At 38.3% G+C, this 23,997-nt stretch overlaps 1 protein-coding gene across 4 annotated transcripts; it reads left to right on the top strand.

The window, feature by feature from the left end:
* The first annotated feature begins 2,070 nt into the window (after window positions 1-2,070).
* On the top strand, window positions 2,071-23,776 carry LOC132626084 (cationic amino acid transporter 4, vacuolar-like). Of its 4 annotated transcripts, none has more exons than XM_060340813.1 (15): window positions 2,072-2,516; window positions 4,587-4,788; window positions 4,997-5,081; window positions 7,716-7,850; window positions 7,964-8,082; window positions 8,162-8,258; window positions 9,734-9,906; window positions 9,996-10,062; window positions 15,279-15,437; window positions 15,529-15,641; window positions 15,724-15,794; window positions 18,363-18,462; window positions 22,653-22,765; window positions 23,276-23,351; window positions 23,428-23,776. In XM_060340813.1, the coding sequence occupies exons 1-15, from the start codon at window positions 2,384-2,386 to the stop codon at window positions 23,576-23,578; spliced, it is 1,794 nt and encodes a 597-aa protein (XP_060196796.1). In that variant the 5' UTR covers window positions 2,072-2,383; the 3' UTR covers window positions 23,579-23,776. The 4 variants fall into 4 exon arrangements, with proteins under 4 accessions (XP_060196798.1, XP_060196796.1, XP_060196795.1 ...); XM_060340812.1 differs by having other exon boundaries at window positions 15,721-15,794; XM_060340815.1 differs by lacking the exon at window positions 15,279-15,437 and having other exon boundaries at window positions 2,071-2,516.
* Window positions 23,777-23,997: the final 221 nt, after the last annotated feature.

Below are 23,997 nucleotides of genomic sequence, written 5' to 3'. Positions count from 1 at the left end.
AACACAACAACATTCATGATTCAATTCAAACTATTTCTCAAAACGTCACTATTCATCCTTCATGACCCATTTTGCTATACTCTTCTAATGACCAAGCATTTCAACTCTCAAATACCTTAAACAACATATAAATATCATGAATCTTACCTTAGATGTTGTAGGGACGAGCCTTAGTTGATAATACTCCACTTTGAGCAAAACCCTAGTTTTCCTCAATTTGGATTTCTTGACTTTAAATGATCTTTGGTGGGTTCTTACTCTTGATTCACTTGTTTAATGTTGTTGATGGCTTATAATCCTTGAAAACTTGTATAATAAATGTAGAGAGATGTTTTAGAGAGAGGGATGAAATGTGGAAATGATTTCATGAACTTGGTCCCGTATTTAATAACATTCAACTGATCTGTCGGGATTCATTATACGGTCCATTATACGGTCCGTATAATGGTTATACGATCCGTATAATTGACCGTGAAATGGGTCCTTCCTGCACCCTTCACTGTGAACGTTTTACGGTCCATTACACGGTCCGTATAATGGTTATACGGTCCGTATAATTGACCGTAAAATGTGCCTTTCCTTCAACCTCCACTGTGACCATTTTACGGTCCATTGTACGGGCCGTATAAATTTATACGGTCCGTATAACTGACCGTAAAATTCCACCAGCGAGCAACCTTCTCTGTGATGGTTTGACGGTCTATTATACGGTCCGTAAAACATTATACGGTCCGTATAATGAGCCGTATAACCCATCAGTCCCCTGAACTTATTCTCGTCACTTCGTTTGATCTCCGATCCTTATGGAACCTCCTTAACACTTGTTCAACACTTCATTATCGATCTAAGGGACATTGTAACTCTTCTCCAAGACATCATTAAGTCCTTGCCAACTCGTTGCTCGTAATTCCTTTCCGATACTTATCAAATACTTTCGCCTCCTCTTGGCAATCCTCTCCCCTCATCTCTAACATCTTTAAAATCTCAACTAGGGTCATCAAATGCCATTCCTCACTAGTTCGTTCGCTTGCGTACCAACGGAAAAATTTTCGAGGTGTAACATAGGGTGCGGGGGGAGGGGGTGGTGTATGGGTTACGGGAGTGCTTGGGGGTGGGGGTGCAAAAAATAAAAAATAAAAAATGGAGGGGGGCGTATGGGTGGGTGAGTGGGAGTGGGGTGTGGGGTGTGGGTGGGGGTGCAAAAAAAAATCAAAAGAATTTTTTTTTGGAGGGGGTGTAGGTGGGTGGGTGGGGTTGGGTTGGAGTTGGTGAGGCGTGGATGACTATTTTCCGAAAAACGTTTTCTATCAACCAAACGAATATGAGAAAATAAGTAAGAAATTCATTTATTTTCCACGAGCCAAACGAATATGAGAAAATAAATAAAAATTTACTTATTTTTCAAGAAAACATTTTCCTCCATACCGAACACACCCTAAAGAATACAAATTTTATTTTCATTTTTGACAACTTGTATCAACTTTAAAATCTTTGACTAATTTGGTACAACTTTTTCTTAAAAAAGTATTTCACTAAATGTTGGGCCCATGCGGACCCCAATCTAGATTGGTTAGAAAGTAGAATAGATTACCAAATTAGGAAATAAATTACCAAATTGAGTTCATAAGTGAATCACGAGGGAATTCAAATCAATTCCATTTTAAACGGATATCCATCAATTTTAGGAGGTAGAGTGATTGAATAGATTCAACAAATGCAATTATTAACGGACCAAAAGAAAACGAATCATATTACTGTAACGGACCAAAAGAAAACGAATCATATTTGCCGGTCCCTCTATTTCAATTTATGTGAATCTATTACTATTTGGAGAGTCTACGAGGTGATTTTTTGATCACGTCTTTTTATATTTTTTTAAATTATTTGAATTATAATTTATCATGACTTATAACACTTTTTATATAGTTTCTAAATATATAAATTTTATTTTAACAAGCTTAAAATATCTATATCAAAATTTAAGGTCAAAGTCACATAAATTAAAACGGAGGGAGTATATTAGTAAATGATCATTTATTACCGAGCATATAGTGTATCATGGGAGTTTTGTGGGTTCAATTCTCCCTCTCCACTTCGTCCTATTCCTCATTGATCCCGATATAACTGAAAAACAAAATAATAAAGCAAAAAAATATCAAGTAAATGATGAGTTTGGGTGGAAAATAATCCTTATCAAGTGTACTTTATTGATACTTCACAAAAACTATAGACAAAAACAAAAGAAAATCTGGGGTGGGCCTAGAAGAGCGGTGGTGGGATTCGGCGAACCTCGAATTGGTCAACGAAACCTTCGAATTGATCCGTTAATTTTTAATTAAGAAGTGCTTGTTTAGGCATAGGCCCAGCTTCGTTGTTTGATGAGATGATGGATAAGAAGAGTGCATTTGGATGTTTGGTTAGGAGAAAGCGAGTTGATACTGCTACCCGAACAAGGCAAAAACTAGCAACACAGCAATTGGCCAGAAAACTCTCTCTTTTCGACGTTACGGCCATTGGTACGTTTATTTTCCATTCTCCTACATCCCTTTTATGTACAACTTTCTTGATGCCCCTTTTGCCATTGCCACCAAGTAAACTTAACATCATATGTATGAGTCTTCTCAAAGATGTCAATTGGTAATGTAAGATAATAATATTTGAAGAGATTTTTTGTTACAACCCTTGCGCCGGAGGAAGGGATTGAAGGGAAGAACAAATTCTGTCAAGGGTAAACTAACAGAAGGACTTGGAGAATTAATAGAATAGGGTATACTAACTGTGCAACTAAAATTGGCAACTGCTTAAAGCACTAACACTTCCTTTTTCCCTATGAAATTCGTTTCCCGAGAAAGATAAAAATAAGTGAGAAGTAGCATGAGTGTGAAGGGATAAAATTAAAATGACAAATTTCAGCAACAAACACAGCTACTGCAGACAATGTAGATGAAGCCGTACGTGTACCAATAAAAGAGAAAGAAACCTTTACCAACTACTCTTCTCGTTAACCAGTGGAGAAACTGTGTTTTTTCCTTTGGTGATTGACCAACAACTTAACTTGCGTTCATCAATATGGAAAACAAAGTTGCAGGAGACAAGTCCTACAACATCACAAAGAATCAGTCCGCAACAGAAATATGGTTCTAATGCAGGAGATTTCTGATAAGAAGAATGTTGATGAGCTATGGATATGCAGCTTACTTCACGAAGCATCGAAAGAAGGCGGAGCCTCTTTAATAGGTGGAAAGCATAGGACCAACTTTCCACTTATTTTTGTTCTCTGAAATACAACAGTTTCGGGAGATTTATTAGCATTGTCGAAGTACATGGGAAAACAGGCCAGAGGTTGCATGAGGAGATATTGCCCTTAAACTAGAAAGATTTGTACATAGAAGGAGACCAAAAATACAAGAGCTACGACCACCTAAAATTCACAATACTTTTTCTCAGACAGTTCAGGAGAGCTTATGGACACCAACAAATGGAAATATCAAAGAAAATCACTTGGTTGGTAGCCCTAGTAGAATTTCTGTTACAAACTCTACGGAAAATAATCTCTTGAGCAGGTGTTTGTTGGTAGATTTTCCAACGAGCTTGTTTAGATCCCCACAAGAACGGAAATCAGCAAGTCGGTGAGCAGTAAATGGAATAATACAATCGGCGTTTAAGAGTTTCCTGGTTTCCACTTTTTTGTTTGCATTTCCAAGCAAGAGGATGGTGGAGGAAGTTATGCAGCAACTTTAGAGGTGGAAAAATGCAACCTTGAAGCTTAGCTGGTGGACTACAAAGTCGGCATGCGTTCCCGTGGACTGTGGACACAAGGTTCGACTGGTGTGGGTAAGAATCATCGGCTTGCCTTTAAACCTATGGTTGTCTAAAACCATGAAAGCAATATGAGATAAGTGGGCTGACAACTTTCTAGAACTAGCTTTGTCTTCATTGGAGAAAGCCGACATCCACGAGGATCAAATCCAGGCTCCAAATTAGTTACACCCAATCAATCATAAGAACGAGGATCATGAAGTGATGAATTCTGAACGGGAGATGAAGACAGTGATGGTAATCTCACTAATAATGTCTTCGGTAAGAGACAATCAGGTGATGATGCATAGTAGTTCTGAAAAATGGGAGGTGGAAGTGTCATCTCTTTGGAGACTAGTCATCACTCATCAGATAGCTGAGGAGGAAGCCTATCTTTGGGCTTATAGTAATGTTCTCAATATAGCAAATAAAAACCTGGTATCTTGTGCATTTAAAAATCCTTGAATTTGTCTATCTGGTGAGTCATCCTTTCTCCAAATCTCGGTCATCTGTTTCGCTTTGTGGAGCTTCTGTCTGACACCTTGAACTTTCGCTGAAATAACCGAGTGTTCATGTAAATTTCTAGTGCGTGTTTGACATTGTAAATGCTAATTGCTTGTTTTCATTATTCCCTGGATAGAGGACTGCATTTCCTTTTGCTTTTCAAGTAAAATTACGCAGGCAATACTTAGTTCTTATACGTTTCCCTCGATATAATCTCATTTGGACAATGAGAGTTGATTTTCAAGCATCACTGATCTTTGATTTGTTGACCGTACTTCTGTCAGGCGTTGGAGCAACCGTAGGTGCTGGAGTCTATATTCTTGTAGGAACAGTTGCCAGAGAGCACACTGGACCTTCTCTCACCATTTCCTTCTTTATTGGTGGAATAGCGGCTGCTCTTTCTGCATTTTGTTACGCAGAGCTTGCGTGTCGCTGCCCATCTGCTGGAAGTGCATATCATTACTCATATGTTTGCATTGGAGAAGGGTAAAGAAGACATTCCTTATCATGTCAAATCTATCCATATTGTTTCTCAACATCTTACTTGGTGGAAATTTTTTAAAATGAAAATCATTGCAAAGACAATTTGTTCAGAGTCTGTTGTATAGTCAATCCTGAAAATCAATTTTCATGGTTTCTCTGCATTATAGGATATCTTCAGTCTGTGACCACTGGAAAATGTTACTCTACTCAGGGTTGCATGGCTAATTGGTTGGGCTTTGATACTCGAATACACTCTTGGTGGTGCAGCTGTTGCTCGTGGCGTAGCACCCAATTTGGTGGGGTGGAATTTCTTTATTTATTTATTTTTTCTTTTTGTATGAACTGGGTCTTTGTGCTTTCACTCTTTTGATTAGAAATTACTTTATTCCTCTTATTTATTTGCTTAGTTACTCCCCCCGTCCCAATTTATGTGATATAGTTTGACTAACCACGGAGTTTAAGAAAGTAAGGAAGACTTTTGAAACTTGTGGTCTAAAACAAGCCATAGATATTTGTGTGGTTCAAAATCATTTCATTAAGGGTATAAGGGGAAGTTTTAAGTTAAATTATTTCTAAATATAGAAATATATCATTCTTTTTGGGATAGACTAAAAAGGAAAGTGTATCACATAAAATGTGACAGAGGGAGTAGTTATTTATTTGAACCATTTTTATTATTCCTTAAGGGCACGTTTGGTTGGTGAACAAGTTATACCAGTATTATAATGACCGGATTATAATACAGGGATTAAATATGACAACAAATACGACAACAGGATACCCAATGTAATCCCATAAGTGGGGTTTGGGAAGGGTAGGATGTACGCAGACCTTACAGGGATTAAATTAAATAATGACAGGATTATTTAGTGGATACACTTTAATAGTTTTATTGGTATATGTTTGATTTATTGGAATAAAAATGGGATATTGCCGGATATTAGTGTAAAATATGTGTTTGGTAAATATTTAGTTCATTGGACTAAAAATAGAATAAAGGTTGCACAAGTCATTTTGATATTTTATCTCGGGATTTTTATCCCACATGGAATGTCGTATAAAAATAATACCACAATTGTGGTGTAAATAATCCTAGGATAAAGATTTCAGCCACACAGAGAAAAATATAATCCCGCATTTTATCTAGGGATTGCTATCCCTTGTCCCACAAACCAAATGACCCGTAACAGTCACTGCTTGAAACTTTTAGTTTCCTTTTGTTGGTTTTCTAAAAAAGAGATTTTTTTAAGGGAAGTTGTACGGTGTATTAGAACTAGAAGCGTTAAGAAGGTGAAATTATCGATATGCACCTTCATCTCCCAGGCTTGGTTCAAGTGGCAAAGGTTGAGGGACTTGTGAATTAGATCACAAGTTCGAGCCCTGCACCATGCAAATTAAGCCTGGTATTTAAGTGGAGAAAGGTAGAGGGGCGTGATCCCCGAGTTTTGTAGGCTACAGTTGGTCCTAAGGGTTGACCCACACGAATTTCTTGGTCATCACAAAACATTATTGGTATGCACCTTTGAAGAAATGTAATTTTGAAATATCTTATTAACAGAATGATGCATGATGATTAATAAAAAAGCAGAACGTTGTATGATGAATTAGGACTAGAAGTCCAAGAACGAGGGGGAACTGAAAATTAGCACCTAGGACCTCTGTCTGCCATGGTACTTACTATATTGAGTTGTGTGATCATCTTTTCTAAAAGCTTAAGTTGTTAGAGAGAGAATATTTTTCTAACTTAATTATGTAATATGTCTTCAATACCCCCCGCCACCCACCCACACACACACACGTGTGCGGGCTGAATTTTTCCCATGGTCCAAGCACGTGAGGATTCTTTTTGATAATGGATGGTGGTGAGACTCGACCCAGGACCTCAGCCTGCACGTGTACAGAACATTTCTCCTCTCTTATCATAACCAAAACATAAGAGTTAGGGTGAAATAGTTGAATTACCTTCTCTGCAACTCATAACCCTGACCAATGCAAAAATGAGAATGGTTTCATGAGAATACTTTATGCCCTTGTTTTGTGAAAGAGCCATGGTAATTGCACACAGTCTACCAAACTATCTTATAGCTTTAAAAGGATGGGAACTTTAGCCTCTCAAGTGAAAGAAGCCGAGACATGGTCTTGGACAATGAAGAAGAAGATGATTACATCTTCAATTCCTTTTCACACAGGTGACATCGATTACATAAATGCAAACCTCTTCTCCGCCGGTTAAACTGGGTTAAAATTGCTTCATGTGTAGCATCCAACTGAAAATTGTACCTCAATAGGAGCACTGTTTGTTTAATAACATCTGCCAAGGCCATACAGTAACCCAAAAAATGTTATATTTGAGAATGTTCCACTGCTATGCAATTTCAATATGAGAATCAGATATATCAGGCTGAACCTATAAGCTATGCAATAGAAGCTGAGCCATATTATTCATTTCCCAATCATTACAATTCCTTCCAAATTTCACTTCCCAGCGTTGGTTATTTCTACATTACTGAACTGTGGCCCTGCTATTTTCTGCAAAACTGAGTAAGCCTGTCTCTTAGAGGAGTATCCCCCAGCCAATCATCATACCAGAAAATTTCTTTTGCAATCCCCTAGATCTAACTGGATCAGTTCCTCGTGCTCCTTCCATAAGCTTTTTATATTCTTCCACAAACCACAGCTATGAGGGAACTAACAGGATTCGTACACCAGAAATTGCTGGTACCATTTGTAACTAAACAATTTTCTTTTCTTCCACTGAGGAATTTCCTCTTGACTAGGTCTCCCCAATCACTTGAAAAAAAAGGCTTTTGTTCAGCAATTGTAATTTTTATACTCAATCCGTCCCCTCCCCTTTTATGCTTCACAGTTTCCCACTTCACCGGATGAAAGGACTTCTTTTCCCATTAGTAAGTACTATTTTCATTTTGCAGGCTTCATTCTTTGGTGGTGTGGATAAACTGCCCTCAATTTTGGCTCGTCAAACCATTTTTGGTATATTAGTAGACCCTGGTGCTGCAATCTTAGTTGTCATTATCACTGCCCTATTATGCACCGGGATCAAGGAGGTGCATCCTTTTCTCACTAAAAGAGCTTCTCTTCCATTTCCTTTATCTATTGCCTAACTTGTCTGCAACTGCACTCTTATTGTACTCCTGCAATTGGAAAATCTCATATACAGAGTTCCCTTGCGCAAGCCATAATTACAACCATCAATATTAGTGCTCTAGTGTTTATTGTCGTAGCTGGTGCATACCTGGGATGTAAGACTGGCTGGCCAGGTTATGAAGTTTCTAGTGGGTAAGTGGTTCATTATATATGGTTTTACTGTCTTACATACCACCAACATTTGGACTGATGCATTTCTTTGAATTTCTAGGTACTTCTCTTTTGGAGTAAATGGGTTGTTGGCTGGCTCTGCGACAGTCTTCTTTTCTTACATTGGTTTTGATATAGTTGCTAGCACAGCTGAGGAGGTATCAGCTGCATATCATATAAAAGCCACCAGTTTCCTTCGCTAGTTCTCATGGTTACCACATGAGAAGAGTTGATTTCCTTATTTATTTTTAGCTTTGAGTGCATATGATGAAAGTATAAAGTTGGTCTAGTCTGAAATATCTGCACCCAATTCTTAATTTCCGTAAAGAATAAATCCACATTGCTCCTCCAAAGTTACAAAGTTGATTTCTTCCCATCTGCCTAAGCCTTGATGGTCAGCATTACCCGGTATACCTCTACTGTTGGAGGTAGCAGGTACCTGATGGAATATCGAGGTGTGTGCAAGCTGGCCGGACACTGCTGTCATTAAAAAAAAAAAACATGGTCATATGCCTAAAATGAAAAGGGCAGCCCGGTGCACTAAGCTCCCGCTATGCGCGGGGTCCGGGAAGGGATGGACCACAAGGGTCTAGGCCTTATGCCCTTCAGTTACTTGCCTATCCACTCTCATCCTAGACTCTACTAACTTATTTGTAATCAAAGCCACATTGTTCTTACTTCTATTAAAGCATTCTGTGACGGTGACACCATGATATTTGAGACCTTAGTCTCCATCCTACTTTTAGCCGTCTCGCATACTTACTCATCCAAGAACTTCCTCTCTGATTACTTCTTCATCCCCTAAGATAATCTTCTCCCTCAAGTTTTGACCTCCATTCTACATCTTCATTATACGGTTATACAAAAAATTCCTCATTTGTCTCCCTCTCCTGCTCTTCTCACTAAAATCTTATTCCCCCCGCTCGAACTCCAAATCTCTTTTGCATCATAAAATTCCTCTTTTCTTTTGGGATAAAGATCCATAAAATTCCTCTTATCAATAATAGCCATCCAATAAAAGAATTTTGTGCTGCAATATCTAGGATAATCGGACAATGCTATGAATTTGTACATGTTTTTTTTTTTTTTTTTTTTTTGGAGACTGGTAACATGTATATTTATATATATATATATATATATATATATTAAACCTGCGCCATAACAGTGCAGCCATACTTACAAAAACCCCACCATGCTGAGGTCTGCTGCTTCACAAGGAACCTATCATATCAACTAGTGATTCAGCCTCCTCTACATAGTTTTCTTTACACCAAAAGTGAAACAAAATGACACAATTCATCTTGATTTTCTGCACAGAATTGCATTTGTCTTCAAAAACTCTATTGTTCCTCTCCTTCCATTTGTACATACATGTTTTCTTAAAGCAGCACTGGTGTAAATATTTAGTTATTGTGATCTTCTCTTCATCTGTATGACAGGTTTAAATATTTCTAGATCATTTTTGTTGGCTTAAAAATTGCTGTTTGAATGGCTCTTTTGTTTGATTGTAGCTGAGCATATCTCTTGCTATCCTCTGGATTCTGAATTACTGAATCTCAAGGATAGAACAGAGTTGCTTCAATATATTTTTGTTGCAATTAAAACATGGACTTACTTACAATTGATGTAATAGGTAAAGAACCCTCAACGTGACATGCCTCTTGGTATAGGGATTGCGCTATCCATATGTGGCATATTGTATATGCTGGTATCAGCTGTTATTGTTGGTTTAGTTCCATACTACGCATTGGACCCCGATACACCAATTTCCTCTGCTTTTGCAGGCTATGGCATGCAATGGGCTGTGTAAGTTTGTGACATAACCTACAGTTTATTATTCTCAATATGCACGTTTTAGGCTTTGTTTGAACTTGATTACTTTTGATGGCTTGCAGTTACATTATAACCGTTGGAGCTGTGACTGCTCTTTGTGCAAGTCTTATTGGTGCAATTATTCCACAGGTATTGAATATATGATTATATTTAGTTACAGAGTGTCTAACTTGAACCAAGTGCTTCAAGGGAGCAAATAACGAAGAGTAACTACAGCAAAGTCGTTCCGACAACCAACAATTCTCTTATAATTCTGGGCAAGTTATAGAATAGCTGGATTAAATTTTTATCAAACTGAGACTGATTTGTCACATGGAACTTCTTTTATCAAACTGAGGAAAAAAAATGATGCAATTTGAAAAAGAGAGAATCTTTTCTCTCTTGGGATAAGATCCATCTCACCCACAAGGGTAGCTCAGTTGGTTGAGCATGGGGCTTTCATAATGGAGGTCTCAGGTTCGAAACCCCCTGCCTACGACAACAAGGGATTTGCCTTCTGGGTCGAGCTCATTGCACAGGGCTTGCCTAGTGCGGGTTACCTCTCCTGTGTGGTTTGCGAGCTGTTGCACAGGAGCTGGGTTTACCCTGTGCGCACCCGAAGGGTAGCGGTTGCGGGTTCCCATGTCATCAAACAAAAAAAAGAAGATCCATCTCTTGTTCTCCTACTTTTTCAAGTGAATCCCGATGGCATCTCATGGTTTCCATTCTAACCGTGATGTGTGTGACATTCATACTACGTTTTTCTATGTTTGTATCTTTCTCACTCTCTTGTCTTGGTTTACACTTAATATTTTGTGGTTCCCTTCTTTTCTCAAATCCTTTACTTCCGGTTATAGTTAGAACTTTGATTCATTGAGTAACGTAATCCTAAGTTACAGAGATGAGAAACGTAAATCAAGGGGCAGCTCTTGCGTATATAAAAAAGGGCAGGGCAGCCCGGTGCACAAAGCAGAGCAGGGTCCGAGGAAGGGACACACCCCAAGGGAACCTTGATTCTTGCGTATATATCTCATGGAAAGAAATTTCTTGTTTATCTTGGCAAGGAAGCTATTCAAAATTGTGAAAATTGGTTGGAAAACTCAACTTTGAATAGATGATTAAAAAGAAGAAGGAACTTTGTCAGTCGCTTAGGGGTGGAGCTAGCAATAGGAAAGGGGATTCAATCCCCTTTATCAAAAAAGTATACTTCAAAAATAGGGAACAATAAAAAAAGAATTAAACTTTTTTGTTATGTAAACTGTTGAATCCCTTTATCAACAACAACAACAACAACAACAAGCCCAGTAGAATCCCACCATGTGGGGTCTGGGGAGGGTAGAGTGTACGCAGACCTAACCCCGACCTTGAAAGGTAGGGCGGCTGTTTCCGAAAGACCCTCGGCTCAAGAGAGGAAAACAAGACAAAAGGTCAGATAGGGCCAAGCATATCAAAAACAATATGAAAACGAGGAATAACAAAAGCGAGAAAGCCATGGTAGAAAGGAGCATTAACTACCATAGATAAATAAGATAATCAAAGTACAGTGCAGTGGTAAAGGGAATTGAAAAGTTCTAGGTCACAAGTTCGAATCTGAACTATGCCGTTCTAGCATTTTTTGAATCCCCTTGTATAAAGTCTTAGCTGTGCCACTGATTTGCATAAATGTTAGTTTCAGTGTTATACGTATGGCCTCAGATGGAGTTCGCGAGATTTGTTGGAGATGGAGAAAACAAGAGCAATCTTGGCAGTTTATTTGCGTTGTGGAAGTACAAGGCTAGAGGAAGAATCAGAAAATAATGCCAGAAATTATCTTGAATGCTGGGTGGTTGAAGCTGCTTGAGATGATACAGAGATTTATAAAGAAAAACACAGAACTGTCCAAGAGAAGTAAACACTGAATTAGATAATTCTCAAGATTTAGTAATCTGGTTCCTTATCAAAAGAAAAAGAAGAAGGTTTTAGTAACCTGGTTGGGTAGGTGTATGTAGATAAGTACATCCCTTGTAAAACATTCCCAATATTATAAACAAGATGTCCACTGCCTAAGACATTCCCAGTAGAACTCTCCCTCGGACAAATTTTTACTAATAGGTTGGTGACTGCCTGCTTAGGAAAAGGTTCGCTCTTGTCTTCTCCAATTCTTTCCTTCTAAAAGTATTGAATATTGGTTCAAAATTGCTATTCTACTTGTCAAGCAGCATTCCATCCCTCAACCTGGTACTCAGCCCTTTTCCAGTTCTATGGGTTCTACAGAAAATATGTAATACTGAACTTGAATCATAAGTCCTATGTGTTCTGGGCGTCCTGCAGCTGTCTAGACAGAGAGATGCCCTAGAAATGATGATATACTTGCAAGCAAGCGTAATATCACAAGTTCCTAATCCAAAAACCCATAATATATGTCCCTGCTTTGGTATTTCAAGAAAATGTTAAAAAAGAACAGTGATTCGAGATAATCCAATCTGTTGGCCTTTCAAAAAGCTCCATTTAGTGGATAAATTGTTCATAAACACAAATTTTACATAGGACAGTAGTTTGATACGTTGATAACACCATGGATAAGATGCCTGAACAACATCAACAGAGATGCTATGTACTCGTTGAGTCTTTTAGAGCGTTGTGCACTTGTAACATACTTTCTTATCTGGCTAACCCAGCAGATGATACATGATACAACTCTCTTGCTTGAATTTTGTAGGCAAACATCCATCAATTTTTTGATCATTTGCACATGTTCATATGATACTTATCATGATGTAAGTCTGTCCTCTTTTTGGGGGGTGTCAAGGCTAAAATGTTACTCCCTCCGGATCAAAAAGAGTGTCCACTTAGGTTTTTTTTCTCGAGTCAAAAAGAGTGTCCACTTAGGTTTTTTTTCTTGAGTCAAAAAAAGTGTCCACTTATCAAATCAAGAAAGAATTAACCTTAGTTTTTTTCAGATTTGTCCCTATTAAGTGCTATGTGATCAAATCCCAATACCTATTTAATTAGGGGCAGTTTAGTCAAATTACCTCTTTTTGTTTAGGAGTTAGTATTTTTTTAAGGGGTGTGCAAATGGCTAAGTGGACACTTTTTTTGATCCGGAGGGAGTATTACTTACCCCCTCCCTTTTCCTCCTTGCATAGCATATCATCTGATGCTTTTGATGGGACTGCCTATACTAGCTAAATTTTAGTATATTCAAGTGTTGTCAAAGGCTTAACTAGTCATTGGTCTTTAGCACTAAAGAAAGTCGAGAGGTTGGCGAAAACCTTAAAAAAGCGCTCCAGGTCTGTTGGGACTTTAAGCACCCCCGGGATTAGTCGGGGCTCAAAGAGCCTCGGACACCCGGTGCTTAATCAAAAAAAGGTCTGTTGGGACTTTAAGTGCTTTAAAGTGTGGGCTTTAGTAGAAAAAGGCCTAATGAAGAAAAAAAGAAAAATATATCTGTACTGCAAGAAAAAAGTAACAAATTTTGTTAATTATATTTATTGTTTAGTACCGCTTGATCCAAGATAGAATGCATGGGAATTAAGCTGCACGCCTTCGTGCCTTGCCTACACGGAAGCGCAACTCAAGCGAGGGCCCTTCTTAAGCGGAGCCTTAAATGAGCTTTTGACAACACTGGTATATTCTGTGGAATTGTTAAAATGTCCCATTTTGGCTGAGGGAATGAACGATTGTCTCCTTATATTATTTTTGGCTATCCTCTCCTTATGAGCTAGCTTTTAGTGTTGAGTTAGGACCAAGGACTTTTTTGCTTAAATGGTATCAGAATCAGACTCATCCTATTGTTGGTTTATTCAAGGCCAAAGTCATAAGCGGCCCCCTAAACTTGTCAACAAATTCCTCGTAGCCACCTAAACTTAGACTTGTTTCGATTGAACGCCATCAGTGTTCAAAAAGTGTACCTATTGAACACTTTTTGCTGACATGGCAAAAGAAGTGTTCTCCAATCTCCTTAAGCACGTGAAACAAGTCCAAAAGGATTTTTTTTCCAACTTATACACCTAAATATCTATAATCTAAATAATTAAAAAAAAAATTAACTAAAAAAAAAAAAGAGACGTCTGTACGTCTTCCTCCTCCACCCCTGCAATTCATCTTCTCCATCACATTCTCCTCATCTCTTTTCCATCTCTTATCTCTGTCAGCCATTCTTCTTTTTGTTTTTTTAAACATTTCTTTGAATTCATTCAGTTTTTAGTGTAGTTCTTTTTGGTTCTTTTTTTTTTTCCTTCAACTTGTAGCCGGAAAAAATGGAGATCTACTACCGCCACCATTGCCACACCACTCTCTTTCTCTCTCCGTCCCTCTCTTCTACCAAAATAAATTATATTCAAAATAAAAAAAATCAGATCTAAAAGTAAAACAGAATCAGATCTAAAAAAGAAAAGAAAAAAATTGGCTTTAGATTTTTATTTTTTCAGAGGGGGTTCGTTTTGGGTTTTGTGGGGGTATTTAAAGGTGGTGTTTGGACAGAAAAATAGGGCCGTGAGGTGGTTGGGTGGTTGAGGGGTCTGTTTTGTGGAGGAGATGAAGGTGGCGATGGGGTGGTGTTATAGTGGTGTGAACGTCGGTGGTGTGACGTAGGTGGTAACGGGGTGGTTTAGTGGTGGTGAAAAAATGGTGGTTTTATTTTTGTGAAAAGAGGAAGAAGATAAAGATGGAGATGAGGAAGAAGACCGGTGGTGGAGAAAGGATGGGCAATGACGGGTGGAGGAAAGTAATGGGTGTTTTTTTCGGTGGTTGGGCGGCTGGCTAATCGTTTAAGTTTACAATTTTTTTTTTTTTTGAATAATTTTTTAACCCCTCTGCCACATGTCATTTTTTAATTGGTCATTTTGCCACGTCACCGCGAGTGTAATACATACATTTTATATTTTTTGCTGATTGTAAAAAAGGTGTCTAAATGGTACAAATTCGGAGGGGTTTAGGTGTTCAATCAGAACAAGCGTCAGTTTAGGTAGCCATGAGGAATATGTGGACAAGTTTAGGGGGCTGTCTATGACTTTGGCCTTTATTCAATGTTGTGTTTGTCCATGCCACAAATGTCTAACACTGGGCATGCGAGGTGGAGGTGTTAGAATGTTCCATATAGGTTGAGCAAATGGATTGTTGTCTCGTTATACTGTCTTAGGTAATCCTTATCTCCGGCGGTAGCGTTTGGAGTTGAGTTATGCCCAAGGTCAAACTTTTTCTAGAGATAATTCTTGGCCTCTTTCTCTGATTAACTTTGTGATATTCTAAGATCCCCTAGTTTGGCCCCTCAACAAATCTGATATAAGATCTGTTAGCTATGATTTTTTTTTGTTTCTTGGCGTGCATAACTTTCTTTTCTTTTGTTCTTTTGTGTTTCCCTCTTTCTCTCTGTGGCAAACAAATAGCCTCGAATACTGATGGCGATGGCTAGGGATGGATTACTGCCATCCTTTTTTTCAGACATCAGTAAGCACACTCAAGTTCCTGTCAAGGGAACCATAGCAACTGGTATCTTTATTGCAATCCTAGCCTTCTTTATGGATGTCTCTCAGCTAGCGGGAATGGTAAGCTATAAGTAGGAAGACTTCCATGCTTAAAAGAGGCAAGCTTGAAAGAATTCAAAGAGAAGTTAGAAAATTTGGCATGTTTTTGCAGGTTAGTGTTGGCACATTGCTCTCATTTACCGTAGTTGCTCTTTCAATCTTGATACTTAGGTATGTTCCACCGGATGAACTGCCTATCCTGCTATCTGACCAGCAATCAAACGTGTAAGTATCATTTGCACAATGATAATAAATTTAAGATTTATTGCAAAGATGCTAAAGATCTAGATAATTCTTGCAACAGTAGTGGTCAATATCTAGATGCTCTTGGAGAAGATGTGGTTGAAAGGCCTCTTCTTCAGAAAGATATAGCTCAAGGTAGCCTTCTCATGTTATTGATTGTTCATTGAAAAGTTTATTTTGAGTTGATGGTTTGTGACATACAATGAGCATATAAAGGCATGCCAGATAAAATATTGGTTGGCATGCAATTACTACCATGTTTTTTTTTGTGTGTTGAAAGCTTTCTCAAAATTTGTTTGACAGTTACCTTCCTGTTAAGAATATAATTTGCTTCATTGAAATTCATTTTTATTGGAAGTAATCTATAGGAGAGAGTCTGTCTTGCTCTCATTTGATAGATCTAGCTTGAAAGCTTGTCCGTTTTATCTCTGCTTGTCTGCCACCTAGCGTTAATCCTCATGATACTGTAGATGCTCTGGGAAGTTCATCATTCGTTCCCAAAAGATATCAGTATTTTTTTGAAATTTTTTTCTGTTAGTTGTATGACATTTGAACCCTTTGAAAACTGAAAATGTGCTTGCATAAACAAGTGCAGGTACTTCTATATTGTCTCCCTATTTTCTCTTTTTTTTTTTTTTTAAGATGTAGCAACAAGAAAGTAAATAAACTTGTTTGCCAATATTTGTGCTCATCAGAAGGAATCTTTTAAATTCTTCTAGTCAACCTGAGTTTCCTCTTGATGATGCTCTCTCATATCTACCTATACTCACTTCACTAAGTAACGCTAACAAAGTGTTGAAGTTGACCTTCAATTTTCTATGGATTGCATGGGAAGTGTCTTCTAGACCAGGCTATATAGGAGTTATTGGAGTTATCATTTTATGTTTTGTTTGTATTGGGTGTCAAGGAGAACCTTCAATTATTTCGTTGTTTCTTTAGATAATGTTTGAAATGTTTTACACTATGGTCTTTTAATAGAATCTGAGCATCAAACTCAAAATCTTAAGGCAATTGGTTTGCATAGCTCAGCATTATAAATCCTTTTGGATGCCATACACAAACAATGAGGGATAATTGTATTCTCTAATACAATCCCGCACATGTAACCCGTCTCTTGGGTTCACACGTAGACTGAAGATCTCTATTTTTGTTGGCCTTTCTTTGGAAGTAGAGAGATGAGGCTCAACAGAAGCTAGTTTGAAGTAGAGGAAGAAAGATTAGGCGCAACAGGCTAATGAGTGGCCTTGGAGCGATGTCAATGGCTTGATGGGCTGTTTTGTGTGAGAGAGAAGAGCTCAAAGCAGTTCCATGGGCTGAGTTGAGCCCAAAGTGATTGAAGAAGAGAGAAAGTGGGCGTAAGAACGAGCTCACCAAAGTTTGGCTCTAATACCATGCAAAAAAATCTAAGCATCCAACCCACAACCTTAAGGCAATGGGTGGAGTACCTCAAGACATTATAAAGTATAAACCCCTTTTGAAACCCTTATACAACAATGAGGGACAAGCGTATTCTCTAATGAAGCAAATAATAGCATGCTTTATCTAAAACTTAAGCTTTTAGGTGAGATGACCACACACTTCAATATGGTATCAGAGCAGACAGAGGTCCTGGGTTCGAGTTTCACCACCACCCATTATCAAAATAGTTTTTATGTGCTTGCTTGGCCCAACAAAAAGGACTTAGGCTCGCACATGAGGGGGCACACTTTTTTTAATTTTTTTTTTTTGACCGAAGGTCACTAAGCTGGCTGCTTAGGGGCTATTTTATTAGATAACTAAATAAAGAAAATAAACATCCCTACAAGAAACATAACATAATGCAAAAAAATGGAGTTGGAACTAGTGCAGTTAAGACTACCCTGAGAATGGTATTTCTGGTGCTTCCCATCAACTGTGGTTTGAATCTTGTGTGTTGTGTCCAATTCTCGCGCTTCCATTTCCTGATAGTGATTTGGCTTCTGAATTTAGTTCCTCTACTTGTTCTGTTGTATACTTCCTGAGCCCTTGCATCAATTGTCTGAATTTTCTCCTTTCTGCATCCTCTTGAATCCTCCTTTCCTGTGTTCCTGATATCCTCTTTCTCTGTTTCTGTTCCTTCTTGCTAGCTGTTTTTTTTTTTTGTTGCTGCTTCCATTACAGTGATGTGCTCTCCCTTTATCCTTTATTAACTGATCATCTGTCCCCTGTTGTCTCTTTCTTTCTGCTAACTTATATCTTAACAGATGCATATGGTCTTTGTACTTCATGCTATAATTTCCCAGTAGCAACAGCTCAATAGCTGGATGAATTTCTCGGTAGAAAGATGCTAACACTTGTAAAATCTTGGCATCATTTTCGCGCATACTAATTAAATTATTGTTAGTTATAACAAAGACGGGGGGGGGGGGGGGGGGGGGGGGAGATGAGCAGCCTGGGATCTTCTGGGGTAAACCATCATTTTAAAAGTATCTTTTATTAATTAAGTTTCAGATTGTCCTTATGATTACTTGAGGGATGGTGCTTTCCTCATAAGACTCGGCATTATTGGTGCTTATCCCAATTATCGATTGAGAAACAAATGCTGTTTCAGATGAACTTTCTGCGAGCTACATTCTCTACATGGATTTCATACCACAATTGAAGCTACTATAAAATCATCGTTTCTTAGAATCTGTTGATTCAGTAATTTCTTCTCTGTGGTGTGTAATTTTGTTTGTTTTCAAGATAAACTCAGGAAAAGGAAAATTGCTGCTTGGAGTATTACTATGGTATATTTTGGAATTGTTGTAGTGGTAGCTGCTGTTTCAACTGAGGGTCTATCCAGGTAATGAACTTCAGTTCTCGTCTTTGATAATTCATTTTTTTTCCTTTGATAAAATAATTGTTAGACTAATGTACAGTGGTCCTCTTCTTTTATTAAATTCTTTTTGTTTCTGAGATTAAAGTATTATGGTGGTTATTAAAAAATTAAAGTATATGATGGCTGCCTGACTGAAACATCTTGAATGTCAAATTTATGGATTAAAAAAAAAATTGAAGTGTCATCCAAAAGTTCCTAGTTTTAGAAATTTTGGAATGCTGTCTGATATAGGCCACTTGAGGGTGTTATGCCATGCCCATGCTTCTTGGATGACTTCCCAGGTTAGGAGCGTCTTTGGAGCCTGCAAGATCATCCCACATTATGAAGCCATGGTAAAGCAACCACTAATGCTTGCATTAGGGTAGACTGTCTACATCACACCCCTTGGGGTGCGGCCCTTCCCACGACCCTCCTAACGCGGGATGCCCTTATGGTAAATCAAACAGTAGAGAATAATCCAGCAACTATGGTTTCCTTATGATGATAGTTTAAAGGGCTTTGGTGAGGGGTGGTTTTGGCAAGGATTGCACGTCTTTGTATCAGACCTCTCTCACTTTATTCAAGTTGGAGACCAAAAACAGAAGGATTTGGTCTTACTTGGCCTGTAAGCATACTTGATTCTGCCGGTGATGACAATGGGGGTTGATGATTTAGCTTTTTCCCATTCCAATATGGGTAGAGTCAATCACAAGGGTAGAAAGAGATCGTCAGAATATTAGCCGGGTGGTAACACCGGTGACGAGCATGTAGCTGAAGTGGGAATTTTGAAGGCTGCGACGTTCCTTTCCTTAGATCGTGCTACGCTCATTAAGAAGAGTCATGATCCAACAAGGGCAGGCATGCCTAAGGAACACGTGTCAAAAGGAGATTTATGTTTTATTTCAAAAATTAAAATTTCATCCTAGAATCATAACTCAGTGCCGTGCAAGTCTAATTGTGGTTTTTTTGGAAGAATACAAAAATGGTAAGGTATATCTTGGACCAAAACAACATACCAGTGTAATCTCACAAGTAAGATTTGGGGAGGGTAGGATGTACGCAGATCTTACCCCCACCTTTGTGGGGGCAGAGAGGCTGTTTCCGAAAGACCCTCAACTCAAAAGGAAAAAAAGATGGGAAAGTGAAATAAAGGAAAGTAATTCAAATTAGATACAAAAGATATGACAGCAAAATAGTAGGATACAAAGCAAATGCGCAATAGATAGTAATACACTTTTTTTTTTTTTTTGATTAGCGCCGGGTGTCCGAGTCTCTTTGAGCCCCGACTAATCCCGGGGGTGCACAGGCCCTCGGCAAGGAGTTTCCCGCAAGTGCACCACGGGTAATTCAGGGTTTCCCCAGTCCGATGGCCCTCAGAAATTGTTTGCACCTAGCGGGTTTCGAATAGATAGTAATACACTACGAAGAATAAAAACTGTGTGATCACTAAATAATAATACTACTAATAAGCCCCTACCTCTCCCACCTAAAGTGCGACACTACTCGACTACCTATTACCCTTCTATCCTAATCCTCGACCTCCGCACCTTCCTATATAGGGTTATGTCCCCAGTAAGCTAGTAATCACCTCCTCCAGTTCTTTTTCGGTCTATACCTCTCCTAACTCCTGTGATAGCCAACCTCTCACACCTCCTCACTGGCGCATCTTCACACCTCCCCTTCACATGCCCGAACCATCTCTAAATAATAGCATTAGTGTGGATCGGTCCAGAGAAGCTCCGAAGGTTTTAAGAACGCTATTTCAGCGTGAAAAGAAGGAATATAGACCCAAATATTATGGATCTACATAACCTTATGAGACTCGATAAAATTGATGTCCCTAAGGTTTCTCTTGATCCGGTGGACAACTGGATATTGAAATCAGAGCGTCAAGAGAATTTACCTTATATTCTGTCAAGGTGAATGGGTCGGAAGTTTCGATACAAATATGGATTTTTTGTCACAGAATTGAATAAGACATTGAGATTATCAATGATTCTAAACAAGATAGTGTCAGCGAGATGCTACCAGTAGAAAATGAGGTAAATGCATCTACTAGTCCGACCGATCTTCCAACAGAAATCCTCATGTTGCCATGCTACGAAGATGGGTCTCGGTTACAAAATGGTTGGAAAAAGCGGAGATTTTATAGTCGGTCAAGAAACACTTATTGAGAAGGTGCAAGAAGTTAGGGGTACAGCAACAGGACTGTGAACAATATGTCCTTGAATTGTTGCTGACAGTTGAGAAGGCAAGGACAAAATTTTGGCCAAGTGAGGGAGGAAGAGGGTGATTTTGCAGGGCTGAGGAATAACCTCATATCCCTTATTTCTTTTTGGGCACCCATTTATTTATAGGAGATTGGATGACGTTCGTAGAAAACCATATTTTTCTTTTGTGTAGGTTTCTACTTTCTTGGTATACTATTTGTATCCGGGTGTTCATTTCTCGATGTTGCAATAAAAAATTATTACTCCGTCTGTTAATGTGGCACACTTTCCTTTCTAGTTTGTCTCACAAAGAATGTCACATTTCTATAATTAGAAATAACTTAACTTTAAAATTCCCCTTTTACCCTTAATGAAATGATTTATAATCACATAAATGTCTCAGGTTTGTTTTAGACCACAAATACCAAAAGTCTTCCTTTCTTTCTTAAAGTTTGCGCCGAGTCAAACGATGCCACATGAATTGAGACGGACGGAGTACATCATAAAAAGAATGTTGGCCATATACATAGATAGACACTTAAAGTTGGCACCGGCTGCTAGATAGATCACTTAGTGGCATAAAAGTGCCTCGTGCACACTCGGGACCGACATATTTGACGTGTGAATTACAATCTCCTATGACGTGTAAAATGAATGTATTAAAGAACGACACGTGTAATTAGAAAAAAAATATTTGATGAAGTAAAGAACTCCCTTCTTTACTTAGTTTTAACCCATACAACCACCCGCTATTCTTCTTCCTTCCCCCATCCCCTCTCCCTTTCACGACCCAATTTCTGGAAGGCCATAACCGGCCCATAATTAGCACCTAACCTCATCAAGCGAACTGACTATCTGAACAATCATTCAAATGTGAACAGTAGAGAGGCAATGTAATAATAATATCCATGTCATAACTGCGGAATAGAGTATCAACGTATCTGAACAAATATCCCAACGACCTATAGTATAGTCATGGAACATCTAGGTACTGAGTACAAAGTCTGAGAAGCATTTTCTACATCTGTATAAGTCTCTAACAACCTCCCAAACATCCTTAGCAGTGGGCAGAAACAGATATGGTTTACCTATAGGCTATAGCAGGTTCCATGGAGTTTAGCAGCCAAGTGATCACCAATGAGTACTCCGACATCCCGGCGTTTATTCTTAGGTATCCTGGTTCTGGCTTTCTCGTCTCTCCAGTTAGGTTCTCAAGTTTCCTCGACCATCAATTGCCAAATGGCTGGGTTGGCCCATTCCAAATAATTCTTGCCATTCAGCCTATGAGAAATGAGCTGAAAAGACAAATGAGAGGAATCATTGGCTTGGTTCATGGTTGTCTCAGTCGAAACTTTGTTAGCAGAACTTTCGACTTTTGTTGATGTCGCTGAGTGACGTTGCCCAACAAATGCAGTTTTAACAGCACAAGAATAAAGCTGCTCTGATAATCATGTCTGTTTTGGTACCCACAAAGCTCTATTTTATTCGTCTGTCGAGGTAAAAACTTACAGAAAAAGAGGAAAAAAAAAACTAGGAAGCTAATCTTCTAATTCTAGGGGATTTGAGAACCAAGAGATAATTTGAGCCTGATTTAATTTTCTAGAATACTTAACAACCTAGCAAGTCTCATTTTATCAGATCCATTTAGATCCAACAAATCCAATTTGCTCATAATTGATCATAATCGGATATTCACAAATCAACAGAAGTTTATAAGATGCTTTAATCATATCTAATACATGATCGGAGATTACTGGATTTTAGGACACTATTGCCTATATTGGTGAAAAAAGCTTAACTTTAGCTCAAGAGTTGATTTCTGATGGCTGCATAACATTTTTCCTGGAGTTTAATCATCTTGCAGGATTTAGTGTTATTGTTATGTAATGTTCTCTTTTCACCTCTTCAGTTCTTGCCAAATTAATGTCTGGTATCTTAAACCCTATAAATTGCTTATTGTGTCAGCATTCTGCGCTTTATATTGTGTGGAATCGGAGGTATGCTTGTAATTTGCTGTTTGGCTGTGCTTAGTTCTATCGATCAAGCTGACACAAAAAAGAGTTTCACGAAATCAGGAGGTATTGCTAAAGTTCTGTAATATTTGCAGTCATCTTACATGTCACTCGCTTACTGTATGAACAAGCATAACTCTTTTAATTGGAAATATCTGTAGTCTAATGAAGAAACAGGCTTCAGGTATACTAGATAAAATATATTTTTACGACGTGGAACTTTATCGTGTAAAATAATAGTAAGAAAAAAAAAAAAGAAAGAGGTACGATCATTTGCAGTGAGTCCAGCTGGAAAGAAGTTTTTAACTTAGTTCAAGTCAATTCTATTTCTAAAATATCTCCACTTTTAAATGTATTTCATGTTTTCCAAATTTTGGAATTCTTGTGCAAAACCTTAAAGCATAACCCTAGCTTCATATTGGACAAGCACTACGAGTAGAGAGAGCATGCTAAAGAATCTGGACATGAATTCTCTTATTATTTTGCTTTCTACTCCACTGATTAGCTAATTATCTGGCTGTCCTAAAAATGCATCACAATGTCATTGAAGTATTTCCAATCTGTTGTTTTTTTCAGGTTTCATTTGTCCATTTGTGCCTTTCCTACCTGTAGCCAGTGTTCTTATAAATACATACTTGCTAGTAAATATTGGGTAAGTCCTCATATTCCTTTTCTTATAATAGGAACTTGTGAATATGCATGCCAATTACTAACAATGCTTACTGCAGAGCTGAAACGTGGATACGTGTTTTAATATGGCTTGCTTTGGGAGTTATCATATACATATTTTATGGCCGAGGACACAGCTTATTGTTTGATGATGTTCGAAGGCCTATAAATCGTACTGACAATGGCCATGTGGGTGCGACATTATCTTAGGCTAACCTCATGTATCAATTCTGTACAATAAACTTAAAAGAGCTAATCAACTAAAACCAGGCATAAACCTTGGTTGTAAAACACCTAAAAGTACCATGTACTTGTAAACTTCATTGTAAGATGGAACTATAGCAGAAGACATGATGCTGATTGCCATATAATGTGGTGTATATAATCATTCAAATTACCTCTAGTTAATTCAGGCCTCTTAACAGGACTCCCAGAGGAGAAGGAAAATAATTGCCAATGAAAGGGCAATTTCCTCGCATTGTGCTGATAAAGATGAATGAAGTTGGGTTCATAATTTTGGGGTGAATAAAGTTAGGTGTTACTAGTTTTTATTTGCTTCTGGAAAACTATTGTCTGGGGCACCTAGGATTTGCACAACTAACTTGTAATATTCTCCTCTTTACGGTTTT

Source organism: Lycium barbarum, chromosome 2 (assembly GCF_019175385.1).
Source record: "Lycium barbarum isolate Lr01 chromosome 2, ASM1917538v2, whole genome shotgun sequence".
Lineage (NCBI taxonomy): Eukaryota > Viridiplantae > Streptophyta > Magnoliopsida > Solanales > Solanaceae > Lycium > Lycium barbarum.
Note: the sequence above shows the minus strand (reverse complement) of the source record. Positions and strands in the feature narration are given on the sequence as shown.